A 16,314-nucleotide genomic window follows, 5' to 3' on the forward strand; every position below is an offset into this window, starting at 1 on the left:
TGAATGGGCTCAGGTGCTGCATAATAGGTATCAGCCGAGCTTTATCTCTGCATTGGCAGCTCCTTATCCAGCAAGAAAACTCTAACAAATATCGGTGTGGTGGTTGCTAGTTGAATTTATTCAGAGGAGTTATTTATTGAGGGGAGGAGAGAGGCACCTGGGCTGCCTCAATAGCTCTACCAAGGTCTGAGGAGCGGTGGTGGCATGTCCCATGCCCTTCACCACGTGCTGGAACCACCACCCTGGGTCTGAGCGGGGGCTGCTCTCCTTGCGCCAGGGCTTGCGCCAGGTACATCTGCTGCCTCCTTTAATGTGGTCCCTCTGTAAATTAAGTGGAGAGATAGGAATCTCATCAGTAAAGGGCTGCAGGCTCCGCTCCCAGGGTTATCTCTGCAGTTCAGATAGACAGAAATTTCAGGATTTTTCTCTAAACAACCCTTTTCCAGGAAAACAGCTGATCTTAACTCACTTTAGGCCTTGAAATCAAACCCTGTTCCAGCGCTAATCTATTCATTGCATTTGCAATGTTGGTTCATGACTAATGCAGACCGCAGGCAGCTTTCTGGACTGGTTTTCTCTGGGGGAAACAAGGGTTTGCTGGGGAGCAGGGTGGGCTGGGGGAACTCCTTCGTGCACAGGCAGGTCACAGGAGGTGGCAGAAAGCCTGTTGCATCGCAGAGCTTAAACCTTTACCGGGTTATTTAGCAAATTAGTGCAAAAGGACTTTATACTGGAAAGGTGGTCTGTCATTATTTTGCACCCTTTAATTCCAGTTGCAGAAACCCAAGGGTTTATCACTTATTTCCAAGTAGCAGTTCGAGTGCTTGGATCCTAATCTTCAGACAAATTCATATTTCTCTGACTGCAGCCAAACTATTGCAGAAGCTAGGAAACGGCTGGTTTAGTTAGAGGAAGATGGTGTTTGTAATTGCGGGTGCCTCGGGTTTGCAGTCCAGCTGGAGTGCCCAGGGACGTGCTGAGACACCTGAGCAAGGAAAAGCATTACCGAGGAGGCAGTTGCATGGGTATGAAGATGCCCTAAACTCCCCGCCACGGCTTGCTTGCATCCAACAAAGCTATTTCCAACCCAACCTGCAACAAAGTGCTCTGAAGGATGCTGTTGTCTTTCCAAAACCTGTGAGATATCGGATTGGTCCTGTTCCTGCTTGACCTGAAAATTGTGCGCTCTGCCCGTGGAAGGACAGGGAGCTTTTGGCTTAGGAGCAGGACGGTCCTTTGTGTCTGTGAGCTTCTGAAGAAACAAGCAAGGTTTATTCCCAATAAGCGCTATCCCAATCCCAATCAGTTTAATCCCCCAAAGAGCTGCCGAGAGCTCAGCTTTCCCTGCTTTCTGGATCACACTATAATCGCTCACGGGGACCTTATTCGCAGCCAGGTGATGGCCTTGGCCAGGCGATGTGCGATAGTGATGGGGGAACGGCAACCGCCCTGTGGTTTGGGGGATTGCCATTGCTGTTTTCGATGTCCCCAAGGAAAACATGGTGCAACCTCCTGGGGGTTTTGCCTCATCGTACTGCTCTGAGCCAGCCTCGGGGTAAAAAATAAAAGCAGAGCTTTACCTCGACATTGCATTCCTGATTTCTCCGGATTTGCAAAGCAGTGAAAGTCTCTGTGGGGCTGGGCCGCTCGCCCCTCCGCAGGGCTGTGCTGAGCATCGCTGCCCTTGGTGTGCCTCTTCTTCCTCGCCCAAGCTGAGAGTCCGAGCCTTCCCCTCTCCCCATCTGAGCAACATGGTACCCAGGCAAACCCAGGGCTGCTCGGTGTGATGCTCCTCAGCCCTTGTAATGAGGCACAGCTCGGGCTGGTTATTTCCATCCAAAAAGGGCAAAACCCGTTATCTCCCAGGGGACAAATCCAGACCGATCCGTGCTGGCATCCCCGGGGTGGGAGGAGAGGGGCAAAGGGGAAAGCGATGGAGCCGAGCGAGGATGCAGTGGGGGGAGAGCAGAGGAATTAAACCCTGTAACTTTTTATTTGTTAACTAGAACAGGATCAAATTAACGTCTGTGGTTGCCGAAGCCTGTTTAACGAGATGTGTGTCGGGCGCTTTATTTCCCGGGCACAGGCATCCAGTCTCATCTTTCTAAAGTTGCCTGTAATGAGCGTGGGTGGATATAGAAAAGCAAAAAAGCCCTTTTTTGTGGGCGGGAGTCGAGGCAGCATCTACCCACGTACTCCATTATGATATTCAAATGTCAATATATTTTTAATTGGTTTATATCCCCCCCCTCCCCCTCCAGCTGCCTTTGGTAATTAAGGCTCTGTAAATAGATTTTACTGTAATTGGTACGAGAAGGAAAATTGGAGGACATTGTACAGTGCATTGGGGTTTGTTGGTTTTTTTTCCTCCCTGTCTTTCCTCTTTTGACTCATATTACATCTGTGAGTATTGTATCCTCCGAGGGAAGAGGCGGGGAGCCACGGCCAGTTTTGCACAAAAAGTCTGAAGCAAGAGGACCAGGTGGTTTGCTCATGGTTGGGACACGGGGAAGAGCCGGGGAACCAGCCCAGGTTACTCCTTACGGGGCTCAGCACCACGGTGACGGGACCAGCACGCAGCAGGGAGCAGCGCGAGTGAGCTCCCAGTGCCAAACTGGGGAGAGCCACCAGCTTCCGTGCTGAATCTTCAATCTGCCTTGAGACGTAGCCAAAACTCTTGCGGTTATTTATAGTTCCCTGCCACAGCCACTGCCTTTATAATTTGGGGATGTTTCTCGGCGGGGGTTTGTAAACCGTGTTTTTATCTTCTCCCTTTTCCTGTTCTTTCAGCCTGTGTAAAGGACGGACTCTGTACTCGGTGGTGAGAGATGCCAAAATTGTCCTGGATGTCAACAAGACGAGGCAGATAGCGCAAGAAATTGTAAAGGTACGGTAATGGTGCAGGGGCAGCTTGGCACCGATGAGGATCTGGATGCGGCCGAGAGCCCAGCCGAGCTGCTCCAGGGAGTGAAGAAGCCAAGGAGGCTGGGCAGGATAGCACCTCTTGGCTTTAAAATCCAGGTCTCTTAGACCTCCCTCCCCCACTTTGAGCTGAACTGGGGTGGCACCAAGGCTTCCTGTGGGCTCCCCATGCAGCAGTGAGCTTGGGGCTCATCCTGGATGCAGCTCCTCTTCCCCCTTGGAATTGCAGGTGTTTAAGTTCAGCTTTGCTGCTGCGAGTGAGTTGCTAGTTGGATATTCTTCTCCTCTTGGGAAAAAAATAATAATCTGCAGTTGGTCTGAGATTTCCACATCTCTGTAGTGAAAGCACCCCTGGAGCCAAGGTACCCAGAGGAGTCAGTGCCGTGGTGCTCATGGCAGGGGACTGTGCATGCCATGAGGCAGAGCACATTTTTCAGAGCTAAAAAAGCTTTTCCTTTCACAGAGATGACTCAAAGTGTATCTTTGACACTTCAGACGTGACCGTATAAATAGATGCTGGGGAGGATCCTCACATGGCAAGGTCAAGTGGCTGGGAAGTTGGGTCCTGAGCCATCAAAGCTTCCAATCAAGTGTCTGCAACGGCTTGGTTTCCCAAGAGGTGTTGAGCCGTCTGCCAGAGTAGGGTTGTACTGTGATCCCAAACATATTTAACACCAAATGATACCAAAAGTATTTGGCATGTGTCCTACCATGGGAGTCGCAACAGTGACCCTGTGCCCCGCTCAAGGTCAGCCAGCACCTCTGGCCCACAGCAAGACCAAGTCATCCAAGTCATCTGGGGATCAGCTCATGTTTAACATATTTCTATGGAGAGAAAAAAAAAAAAAAAAGGTAGTTTTTCTGGCAGATCTTAAACCCCCTTAAATATCCAAATCCATGTTATAAACCAGAATATGTTCTGCAGTGTATCCTGAATGGGTGCCTGTGCTTATGCTGTCTCTTATTAGATTTCCTATTTTGCATTTATTTACACCCAGATTTAGCAAAGTGCATGCTGTTTTTAAAGTCAATTCCTTAAATTGCCCCGAAGTCTCTGGGCTCCGGGCAGGAGCTGAAGGTTGAGCATAGGCTTAACCGCTTTGCTGAGCTGGCGTTGCCAGGGGTGTCGTGGAGCAGCAAAGCTATGGCCTGAATTTGGAGTGTCTGAGACAGCCGAGGGCCTCTCTGCTTTATTTCTTTTTTTAATCCATATTTTTCCACTTTTTAAAGATGGATTTTTCCCACTGAGCAAACGTCTGAGGCATCACATAGGTTTGCCTCATATTTTTTTCCCCTGACTACCGCTGCGCTTGTGCTCAGAGCTCTTGCCTCCCAGATGTTCACAGCAGGAGGTAACGGCTCGGTTCAGCCCCTTTCTCTGTGAGGGTTGCATTGCTTCATGTGGGTTGGGTTTTTGAGGACTAGGCTAAGAGACCACTGTCTTCTGCAGCTGCATGTGCATTAGGAACGGGTTGGAAACCTCAAACTCTTCGTGGTGTTGCAAGGCATCGCCAGCATGGGGGAAGCATCACTGGATCTCTGAGATGAAAGCATTACCATGAAGAACATCACCCATGAGGTCCGCTGAAGATCAGCATGAATGCACGTAGACCTGATTGTAGCCCCAGCAGCAAGCCACCTTCCCTGCGTCCTCTCCTCCTTGTATGGGGTTGGATGCTCCTGCTGCAACCCACAGCAAGGCAGAGGGACTTTGGGTCTGACCCAGGTCCCCGTAGGAATTAGCAGAGGTCCAAAGGCAAAGCTGTGCAGCATGGGTGCTGAGCCCAGGCTCTCCCTGCACACCGGAGGGACTTTAAGACAGGAGAGGTCCATCACACCCCCGTTGCAGCCACTTCGGTGCTGTGCCCTGGACACACGGCTCGTTGCTGGCGTGCAGCAGGAGGAGCAGTTTCTCTGCCTTCCCAACTCTCCATGTCAACCATCAGCAGATGTTAAGGATGTTTTGGTGGACTTGGAGGTGGCTGGTGTGGAGAAGCAAAGGAAAACCCAGACAGCTTGGTTTGGTTGGGCTTGGGGCAGCACTGCCCGGAGGAGCTGGGGGCAGGACCACGGCGGAGACTTCGGCTCCGCTAGCCGGTCACGGCAGTTGTTTGACTTTATCCTTTCAGTCCCCGTATGCGATAGGAGAGCTGTTAAGCTTATTGGATTAGCAGGTGCAAGGGTTCTCGTTATGCCATGATCCTCCAGAGGCAAAAGTTAATTTATTTAAGAAGCAAAGCCGGCAGAGGGAGCTGGCTTTTCACACATGCCGGGCAGCCGAGCAAATTAAGGCATTACTGGGCCGAGAGTATTTTCTCACAGATCATCCCGGGGGCGAAGGCGGCGGGGCTGGAATTTGCAGTGGGATCTGTGCGATACCCCGTGGAGCAAGGTGAGGGATTTGGGTTTGCTGAGAGCTCCTCGGGAAATACCTTCAGCAAAGGCTTGGCTGCGTTCGGTGATTGCATGGGAGATGCGTTCCCATCTATGCTGTGTGAGTGTGGGTGCAAAGGCCCTGCTGCCTGCTTTGAGCTCCCGTCAACCCTGGCCGATGGGAGGGGGCTGCAGAGCATCCCCATGGCCCTGGGTCTCGTCCTGTCCCATGGATACTCGGGGCCCTGCACTGCACCTTGCAGGAGGACCAGGCTCACGGCATTGAAATGCTGTTCCTTGCACAATCCTGGCGCTTTGTGAAGCTGACAGTGACATTTTAAAGCAGATTTTTAAACCTCATCATTATTTCATGTGCTGGGATCCAGAGACCCTTAATTAATCCCGGTGCCTGGAATGGTCCCGGCATCCAGCTGCAGCCGTGGCACCTCGGGGCCAGCCGCAGCCCCGAATCCTTTCCTTCCTCCAGCATCCCTTAGCAGAGGCTCTTTGGGATGCGACCGCCGAGGGGTGCAGGTAAATGCCCATGACTTGCTGGGTTGGGGTGTTTGCTGTCCCCAGCAGCACGTTGTCCTTGGCTGTCCCCAGCCTTTCCTGCTGCCCCTGGAGCAGAGCCCTGTGGGTCTGTGCTGCTGGTGAGTCCTTGGTACCTTCAGGGTTTCTCCCATGTCCTGGGCATTTGCATTTCAGGATTTGTGGGTTTTTCAGATTGCTTTCCCAATATTTCCAGATCATTTCTGAATTTGGATCATGCCTCCCAGCTCCACATCGGCTGCAAACTGAAAAATATATTCTTGTTCCACTGCCTGCATGGTTAATGACGCTACGTGAAAAGATCAGACCTGGGATGGACCCCCATGGAAAGCCAGTTGATAAATCATGTCAGTGATGGACAACTGGTGTTTGCTCTTAAGCAACAGTTTGCTGGCCTGTTTGGCATTTATCCTTTGGTAGCTTCCTCTTGACCAAGTTTCCCTAGTCTGCTTATGAGAATGAAAAGTGAGACAGCATCGAAAGCCCTGCTGAAGTCAGGATAAATGGCTTTTATTACCCTCCTCTTCCCAGAGCCGGTTATCCCGTCGAGCTGAATGTCCGCCACATGGAGCTGTCGGCAGTCTGCTTGATTTGCCGATGCTAAACAAGCCAGGTGCAGGGGAGTTTGGATTTCCCACCCATGGCCTTTTTTTGCATCATTAGCAATAATTTTAATTAACCACCAAGTAGCTTTTCCTAGGGGAAAAGAATTAAGGCAGGACTCCTGCGAGGCGCTTGTTTCCCAGCTAATGGTGTCGGTGTGCACATAGGAAGCACTAATGGCTCAGCCAGGGTATGTGATAGCGGTGATGGAGAGCTTTGACTTATTACCCTTCTGCTCCCAGCCCCAAAAGAGAAGGAAGGCGAAAACATCATCATCATCAATTTCTCAGCAGAGGATTTCAGAAAAGCGACTGCCGGTTTGGTTTGCCGTTAATTTTTCGTGCATAACCAATTAATCAGGAAGATGAGTGGGCGCTGTCGCAGCCGAGATGCCTGCACCACGATCCCATCGCCCTCCGTGAGCACCACCTGATGCCTGTCCCAAGCCAGGGACGCCCTGGACACCTGCCCTTTCTGCAGGGACATTTGGGGACGTGCAGCCTATGGCTGTGGCCCAGCCGTAGCTTGGTAGTGTAGACATGCCTCTGCGGCACAGGGATGCTCGCAGCCGCGCTCTCCCCATCTTGGCAATCGTGGGGCTCCCCCTGCTCTGGCATTATCCTGTTTGTTCTGCTTTTTCAATTTTGGGGTATTTTTCTCTCTCTTCCGTCCTAGGGAATGGGCTACCTGCATGCCAAGGGGATCCTTCACAAGGACCTCAAGTCAAAAAATGTTTTCTACGACAACGGGAAGGTGGTGATCACAGACTTTGGCCTCTTCAGCATCTCGGGAGTTCTCCAAGCGGGAAGGTAGGACACGGCGTGGTGGAAATACCGACGTTCCTCCCCATGCCCTAGAGCTTCCCTTTGAGCTGGGAACATGGGGAGGAAGCCCAAAAACCTCTTCTGCAAGTGCCTTTCTGGGTCTGCAGCCTCGGTAGACATGAGAACAAGGTGCCTTTGAGTGTCCTGGGGTTGCCCTGGGGATTTCACCATCTCACCTCCTGGGATTTTGCTTTTGAGGAGGCTTGCTTTGGGAAAATAGCAAGATATGTAGTTCCTGCAGAAAGCCCTCTGCCCTGTGAGTGGTGCTCCCTTGAAAAGCAGCTCCAAGCTCAGTGCCAGCATTGGGTTTGCAGTGCAAAGCCTCAGAGGGATGGCGAGAGCAGGGCTGGGATTTCTGTAGCAAGGTGGGTCTGCGCTCAGAGTGGTGAAAACAAACTGCTCTGCTCCTTGGGTGCAGAAGTTGCAGCTTGTTTTGATTTGATTTTTTTTTTCATTTATTTTTTTAAACCTAGTGTTTAAAGGCAGAGTTGCTTTTGATTGGTAGGAAGGAGCATGATGCTGCCTGCAAGTCTCCAGCAGTTTGGTTCAGAGAGGCAGGACCTGGTCCCGGGTGGGGTCTCTTGGACCCAACCTCTTCCCACTGGATGCATCATTTCCATGGCCAAACTACCCTGCAGCCATCCAGAAGATACTCCTCGGACTCCATTTCACCAGAGCCAGCAAAGCTGGTTCATTCCTTGGCCTTTCCCTAACAGCATCATTATAATCCCCCGGCATCTGCTTCATCTCCTGCCTCTGGGCTGATGAGCGGTGCAGCCAGAGCGGCAGCCCGGGTCCAGTGGTCCCATCCCCGTGGCTGTCCCCTGGCTGCTCCGGTGACCTTTCAGGGGCTGCAGACAGCTGGCCATGGTGTCTGTGCCAAGCCAGGACATGGAATAAAACACAGAGAAAATGAGAGCCAAGCTTGGGACATTTACAGCATTGTGACATTTTTTGGTCTCTTTGGGTTTGGAATCAAGCCCATTTGGTAAATGTTCCTTCTTAAATGTTTTTTTTTTCCCAGTGCTTGGGGAGGTTTTCCAGCTGTAGGCATGGCAGGGCAAAGAGTTTCAGCAGCCATGGAAAGGAAGAAAAGCAAAGCTGGGGGGAAAAGGAAACAGAAGAGGGGAAAAAAGAACAAAGATTATATTTTCCTTTTTTTTAAAACTAAGAAAAAGAGCATTGCTGACTTTTCCCCGTGGGAGAGCACTTTTTCACTAAACCCTTTGTGTTAGAAGCAGCACAGGCCAAGTGGAGCGTTATCAGCGCCGGCAGCTTGGGCAGGTTTCCTCCAGCAGTGCGGTACCCGCCTTCTGGTCCTTTTGGTCTCCATCACCCCACATGATGGAGTTTGTCACTGGAGAGGTTGTCGTGGCTGATCATCACTTTATGGCAAAGATGCTCAGGAGATAAAATGCACGTTGGAAATTAGATATTTTTTTTCTGGTTCCCGTGTGATGAGGTCAAAGGATTAGAGGAAAAGGCGACGGCCGCCTCTCTCCATCCCACGTCTCTTGTGGCGAGCCGGGCAGCCAGCCTTTCCATTCTGCTTGTATAAATATCATCTGGTTTTAGCACAAACTTAGCCAAATGCTTAGGAAGCCCAAGAAATCCAGCAGTGCTGCTGCTTTCCCTGCAGCAGAGAAGTGAGTTTCGGCTCTGGTTTAGCAGCTGGGCAGGGGGTTTGGGACTTAGGTCTTGCCAGGATGAGGTTGCAGCTCATTCCAGCAGTGGTAAAAGGATTTGGGCAAAAATGGCCAAATTTTGCCAGGGACCTTTGCTATGAAGGTCAGAGATGCTCTGGAGATAAAATGGGAGATGAGATGCTGAGGAAATGGGGTATCTGATGGGGTGGACCAATGCGTGGCCATCTCTGCTCAAGATTGGAGTGTCACTGGGGGGGTGAAGTCCAGGAGATTACTCAGAAGAGGAAGGATGGTCAGAAATGCAAGGTTGGACAGAAATGAGCAGTGTTTTCCTGGAAAAATAGAGAAAATATCAAAAATAGGGAAATTTCTGCCCCGAGGAGGTTTCAGTGTGGCTGCCCTGGACTGCTGGTGGTACACATGTCTTCTGCCGGTGGAGAGCTGAGAGAAGGCTTTGGGGATCCACACTTATCGGTCACCACGAATTTTGAAGCAGCAAGTGTCTGCAGGTCTGATTTCCCTTTTCAGGGTGGGTTTTTTGCTGGTTCTAGTTTCTCTCAGACGAAGAAGAACGATAAAGCGCAGTTTGGGGTCCTTGGAGGCTTGCATGGACAAGCGTATATGGAGAAGGCAGCAAATTTTTGCGGGTCAAGTTAAGGACGTTAAGTTGCTTCAGATGTGAATGAGAACTACAGACTGGCCTGTTTTCTCTAGGGTTAAAAAAAGACATGACTTAAAAATCCTCCTTGTCCTCCCAGAGTAGGCTCACGTTCAGTTCATGAACACGTCTGGAACAAGGAATTTGCAGCGTCCGTCTGTGCCGTGACACGCTTGCACTGCTGAAAAATGAGACGGCTATCGCAACTTTCTGCAGACACTTTGCAATCCAGTGTCTTATCCTGGTGAAAGCAGATTTATTTCTCCTTTATTTAAACATTGTTGGGCTTGGTAGGGCTGCTCTGTAATTAGGAAGAGCGCGAGGTGGCTCTTGAGTAGTCTGGAGAGCTCTTCTGCTCTTGCTTTTGCCTTGGGGCTGGCTTGTCCTTCGGTGGGTTAAGAAGATGCTTGGCTGGTTGTGCTGCTTTCTGCTAGTGGAAGTGGCCAGGTCGGTTATGAAGTCAGGCAAACTTTTGTCATGAAAGCTCAAATTGCTGTAATTGAACCACATTTGGAATTGCATTAAAGCTGAGCCCTCGTTGCTAGAAGCTCGTAAACCCGTAGCTGTGTGCTCGGGCATACGTGAGCTTTGCAGAGGGACGTGGCTGGGCTCACATGGGAGCTGCAGAACCAAATCAAGTTCCTGGACCATCCCAAGGTGAGCCTGAACGTCGGTCCTGGGATACCACAGCACTGGGTGACTTGAGTGAGCAAAAATAAAAGCCCTGGGTGCAATTCTGGTCTTGCTGAGGGCGGTGGAGCAGATCTGAGTGCTGCCTGCCGCGTCCTGCTCCCTGCTGCCTGCCCGGAGACGGAGACCGTAGATACAGGGAAGGATGAGCAAGCCCCTCCGCGTCTTTTCTAATAGGCCTGGTGCTTAACACCAGCTTGTAATTAAGAGCTGTGCGGGGATGGAGGATGGCAGCGGGAGCCAGCTGGGGAGCTGAAAGCCTCCCCCCTGCGCCAAAGTGCTCTCGCCTGCGGCTCCTGGGGCTGGAGGGTCCGTGCCTTGCTGGAGCCACTGATTGTGATGGTGGCTCTGATGTGGCAGGGTGAAGAGGAGCCATCAAGACCCCAGAGGGGGCATGGAGGCTTAATCAGTGATTCCCTGGACTGGCAGCGTCCTTCCCTAGGGAGGGGGTTCCTCCTCCGGTCACTGCCAGACCTGGGGGTGATGCCTGGGACAGGGACAGCTTTGAGGCCAGGAGGATCCGGACTGCATTGTCTTGGGATTGTGCACCTTGTGTGCATGCAGCCAGGGGGGGGAAAAGCCAGCCAAGGAATCAGCGTTTGCAGTGGGAGCTTGTCATCCTGCCTCGGGGGTGGATGGAGATGCCCGTGCCTGGATGGTGTCCCCTGGGACCTGGGCTCTGGGACTTTGGTGCAAGCAACCCCACACCATCCCTTACCCCTGCACATCGCCATCCTCAGGAGGGCATCCACGCACAAACAGGGACAAATTCCTTGATAAGAGATGGTGGGCTTCTCCTTCTCTAGCCCGACGAGACATGGGGCAGTTTTTGTTACCTCCTGCAAAACTACACTGCCGAATTTGGGCTCGGACACACGATCGAGCTGCTTAATGTGTTACCGCCACCAGTGGTCCCTGCCCATTTCCCTGCCCAGGGACCCTTTTTATGCCAGCGGTGTATCCTAGGTGCCTGCTGGAGGATGTAAAGGATGAAGAAGCAACCAACGTCATCCTCAACTGTTGGCCAAAGGAGCCTGATGTATTTGTACCAAGTAGGGGCACCTTGAGGAGGTAGAGGAAAAGACGGCTGAGGTTAGGTGAGGGACTGGTGAGGGGGATTGAAGATGAAGTGAAATCCCTGAGTGGCAGCCTGGCATTTAGCAGCAATGTCCCAGCGAGGATCGGCCACTACATATCACGGGGCAGGTGATTATAATGAAGGCAGGCTGATCCCATGGGCGATGGCATGGGAGGCTTGGACGTGAAGGCAGGCTAGAGGGGCTGTTTGGCGCCAAACACCTGAGAACACTGATTTCTAGGCCCTTATTATAGGGTGGGTTTGGTTAGAAGAGACCCTTAGAGGTCCACAGTCCAACCTCCTGCTCAAACCACAGCGGGGCCAGCTTAGGTATCAATGCTGGTGGGATTTACCCCAGGTAATGCTTTGCGCCCCGCTCTTTTAAGGTGTTTTGGTGCAATGGTCGCAGCGAGAGCCCCGGCAGACCCTGCATCCCTATCATCAGCCCAGCAGAGCCGAAGCTCCCCCTCACCACCATCCTGTGCCCAAATTGTGCCCTGCTGCCTGGCAGGGACAGCCGCGGAGCCACTGTACCAGCATTTCGCAGAGCAGGGTTAAAACCCAACTTTGCAAGGATGTCATAGGGAAAACCAGGCTTAAATGCCCTGGGGAAAGGGTGGGAGGGCTGGGGGACTGCTCGTGGTGGCGTGGTGGTGATGTCCCTCCCTGCGGTACCCATGGCTTCGTCTCTGTGTTTCGGCAGGCGGGAGAACAAGCTGCGGATCCAGAATGGCTGGTTGTGCCACCTCGCCCCTGAGATCATCCGCCAGCTCTCGCCGGACACCGAGGAGGACAAGCTGCCCTTCTCCAAGCACTCGGATGTCTTTGCACTGGGGTGAGTCCCTGTGGAGTGGGCAGGCTGCAGAGAACTGGTGCAGTTGTGTCAGGTGTGAGCTGCCCTGAGCAGCTGGGAGGGGACAGGGACGCTGCTTGCCACAATGCCGAGGGGACGCTGCCTATGGGAATCCCAATCGCTGGGCTCAGAGCACCTTCCCACTTTGAGAAATTTTAAGTTAAACCCCACTAAATACCCAAATCCTCCTGTTTTGGCTACGGACCAGGGTGGCTCCAGGCAATGGGATCCAGAGCATCCTGGGGATGCCAGCCTGGCGTAATCTCTCCCCTGCATCCTCCTGGGGTGGGTACCGATGAGAAGGTGCTCTGGATGTCAGCTTGGGATGCCAAGGGTTGGGGACACAGGTCTGAGAGCCCTGGGACACCCCGATTCTCCCCACCAGCTGGCTGCAGATGGGCTGGCGGCCGTGGCTGCTGCTGCGAGCTGGGGCTGCTGGGGGGAGGAGATGCCAGAAGGCCAAGAAGAGGAGAATTGATGAGTCTCGGTCAGCAAACCGGCTCATCGCTCCTGCCGTTTATCTGAAAGCAAGCCTCCCTTACAGCAGGAGCCCAGTCACGCCCCGATAAAACCTTTCTCGAGGCAGATGTAGGGCTGGGGGTTTTACTCAGGGGATTAATTTTCTCATGGTTACCTTAAAGGCTGTGGGGATTAGCGTGCATGGGGCTGTTATCGGAGGCAATATTTCCATCAAAACCACAGTAATTACAGCTGAAAAGGTCTGGCTTTTTTTTTCCCTCCCCAAGGTATAATTGTAGCACAAAAATACAGAAGTAATTAAGGGATCTTATAGAACTAAGTGAGAATTGATTGCTTACACTTAGTTTTTCCTCTTTTTTTGAGTGTGAGCTCTGCCCTTATGCAAAGCATGAGTTTCTTTAAAGGATTAAAAGATTTTCCCACATTTTTCCTCTTGTTTCTGCTACCCTCCGCTGAGCCCGGGAGGCTCACGGATGATCTGGAGGGTTATTGCCATTGCCGCTTCCCTGTAGGGATTTGAGGATCAGTGACAGCAAGAGGAAAAGATCTTTTAAAGACTCCAGAAGACGGCAGAAATGTTAAATTAAAGTGTGTGTGAGGGCGGTGCGGAGCAGGGGACTGAGGCTGGTGGCATGTGCTTGCCGAAGCCTGAGAGATTGTGGCAATAATTAATATTAGATGCGTTGTCTTCTTGTGCAAATGGAGATGGAGCAGCAGACCGCTCTCCATAGCACCATCCCTACCCCAGGAAATGCAGCCCAAATATTTTGGATACATCTCAAAGCGGCAAGGTGAAAAATGAAGTCCCAAACTCCCAACTAGAAACTTGAATTTAACTGCATTGGATGCATTGAGGCACCTTGAAAATCCCCGCTCCTGCCTGAGCACCTCGGCCTGTGCCACCGGGACCTGCCCCTCTCCAGCTCCCTGATTCCTCTGCGCCCGCAGCACCAATGGGCATCTCTCATTATTAAAATTTTTGGACATTTACAGCCAAACTGGGCATATTTTTCCAAAATCAGGAGAGCTGATTTCCAAAATCAGGGAACCCGCCCTGTCCAAGAGTGATCCTTCATTTATCAGACCACCTCCACCAGATTTTTCCGCCCTAATGCCATTTTAACCCTGTTTCTTGCTGCTTTAACCAGCCATGACGGCATCCCTTGAAGGGAAAAGCAGCTCCAGGGAATTTGCCTTGGAAATTGGGGCCAGCGCTGTGTGAGTCGGGGCTCATCCAGCCTCCGGGTGTCAGAAAATGAGGATGCAAAACTCCCAGGTGGTAGCGGGGGCGGAGGACCGCGGGGGTGGCTGCCAGCTCAGCCAGAGACGCCCTGGTTTTGGGATATTCCCTTGGATTTGGGACTCCTCACGGAAAGGAGGGCTTGGCTTAACGATAAGAGCAGTGCAGTGGCAGATGGCTGTGGGTTCACGTGTGCCATCACCTGGTGAGGGCACCGGGGATGGTTTGTGCCATGGCTTGGATGGCTTTTTGCAGCTTGGATGGCTTTTTGCGGCTTGGAGTGCTTTTTGCAGAAGAAAAAGGGAAAAGTCAGAGTGAAAGCGAATGCTCAGGCTCGTCCTTACCCGGTGCTCACTGCCCCACGCAGCTGGAGCAGGTGGCAGAGTTAGAAATGCCAGCCCAGCAGCTGGACCACGTATTTACCCCCTGCATCATCTATTAAGCTGCTCCGCGGGCAGTGGGGTGAAGGGCTATTGCAGCCTGGCGGGAGATTCCCACTTAATGTAACAGGCTAGCTGGCGGCTCTGCCCATGCCTCTGCCCGTGCTTCCCATCAACCTCTAATCTCCTGCCCACGGGCCAGGTTCTTCCCTGATGTAAACTGGGGGCTGCAGCAGGCTGCTGGCTTGCTCTTGGTCAAGTCAACAGCCTCAGCTTCTGCATCTAGAAAATGGGAGAGGTGATATCTCCGTAATGAGGGCTGAGCACCTCTGGAGTTGTATCTGGGATGAAGCATCTCCTGGATGTGAATGATTTTGGAGCAGGGAGAGATGGTGGATGTGGGTGCAATGGCCAGATGTCCCCCCTCGGGATACTTCCCCATCCCCTGACCCCCGCTGTCTCCCAACAGCACGATCTGGTACGAGCTGCACGCGCGGGAATGGCCCTTCAAGACGCAGCCAGCAGAGGCAATAATCTGGCAAGTGGGAAGAGGGATGAAGCCCAACCTCAGCCAGATTGGGATGGGCAAGGAGATCTCGGTAGGTGGTGTGGGGCAGGCGCTGGAGCCCTGGATGGTGTGTGTGGAGGGGTAATGTGCCCCACTGGTCCGTGCCCTGGGTGGAGGGTTCCCTTTGAAAAACATTCTCTGCTGCCAAGGATCTGCCAGCAAAAAAGCAAGGGGTCCCTCGCTCCCCAGCTGGCGAGGCTTGGTCCTGCTGCTGTGGCACAAGGATCAGCTCAGCTTGCATGTCCTCTCCACCCCAGCCCTTCACAAGGATGTTCTGATGGAGACAGGATCCTCATGAGATGGATGGATCCCCTCCACCTCAGCCCTTCACCAGGATGTGGTGATGGAGATGGGGTCCTCATGGGATGGACACATCCCCTCCATCCCAGCCCTTCTCAAGGATGCAGTGATGGAGATGGGGTCCTCGCAGGGTGGACATTGGGTGTGGGGATCGTGGTGGGAGAGGGACTGGCTTGGTTTGCTCAAGTTCTCGCCCTGTCTGGCTGTAGGACATCCTCCTGTTCTGCTGGGCCTATGAGCAAGAGGAGAGACCCACCTTCACCAAGCTCATGGACATGCTGGAGAAACTGCCAAAGCGCAACCGTCGCCTTTCCCACCCCGGGCACTTCTGGAAGTCGGCGGAGTAAGTCCCTGCCTCTGCCTATCCTTCCCCATGCCGGCAGGCAGCTCTGCCTGCACTCCTCAAGACCCCACTGTCACAGCTGAATGGCTGGTGTTGGCGGTGGGGAGAGCACGGGGACAAGCTGTGGGTATATTGATGCCGTGTCGGGGGGCAAGGATGGGTGGGAAGGGTGGTCACAGAGTGCTGTGCCCATGCCAGCTGTCACTGCAGTGCTGGCTGTCCTTGGTGGGGTGAAAAAGCCTGTGAAAGTAGTTGGAGGTGATCAGGAGGAGCCTGGCGATGTGCTCCACCAACGCCGGGAGGAAGAAGCAGGGTCCAGGGGCAGGCTGCAGGCTGGAGCCAGGACCTTGGGGGGTCATCTCCTTCGGGGACATCTGCTTTGGGGACACCAGCCAGGGCTGCAGTGCCTGCCCATGCGCCATGCTCAGAGCAGCTTTCCCTCCCAGGAAGGTGGTTTTTCCTTCTTTTGCCCAGATTTAACTGATGGGGGGGGATGCCCTGCCCCAGGTCCTTCTCCAGACCTGCAGCCTGCGTCAGCCGTCGCAGTTTCCAGTGGTGGGAGAAGAGCATGGTCTCTTCTCCTGCAGACAGCTTGTGGCCGAGTCCTGCTCCGTTTCATTGCTTTGGCTTAGTCACATATCTCTGCTTCAGCAAACGCAGCGTAAATGGGTCCCCAGTCAGGGCTTCAGGATCTGGCCTGTTGGTAACAGCAGGAAAATGCAGAAGAATCACTTAGAAACTCATTTTCTTCCCTGGAATTTATCATATTATGACAAATAGGACCAAAAGCCTAACCCATGCGGA

General features: G+C 52.7%; 1 protein-coding gene across 1 annotated transcript in view; it reads left to right on the forward strand.

The window, feature by feature from the left end:
- Positions 1–15,514, forward strand: part of KSR2 (kinase suppressor of ras 2) — a gene marked incomplete at both ends in the record, with an annotated part of 82,348 nt that extends 66,834 nt beyond the window's left edge. The window contains 5 exons of the mRNA XM_082324723.1: positions 2,791–2,887; positions 7,126–7,259; positions 12,050–12,181; positions 14,769–14,898; positions 15,377–15,514. Coding sequence (XP_082180849.1) covers positions 2,791–2,887; positions 7,126–7,259; positions 12,050–12,181; positions 14,769–14,898; positions 15,377–15,514 — 631 coding nt within the window. The remainder of the gene's footprint in view (positions 1–2,790; positions 2,888–7,125; positions 7,260–12,049; positions 12,182–14,768; positions 14,899–15,376) is intronic.
- Positions 15,515–16,314: the final 800 nt, after the last annotated feature.

This window comes from Platalea leucorodia (genome assembly GCF_965183815.1).
Source record: "Platalea leucorodia genome assembly, chromosome: 12".
Lineage (NCBI taxonomy): Eukaryota > Metazoa > Chordata > Aves > Pelecaniformes > Threskiornithidae > Platalea > Platalea leucorodia.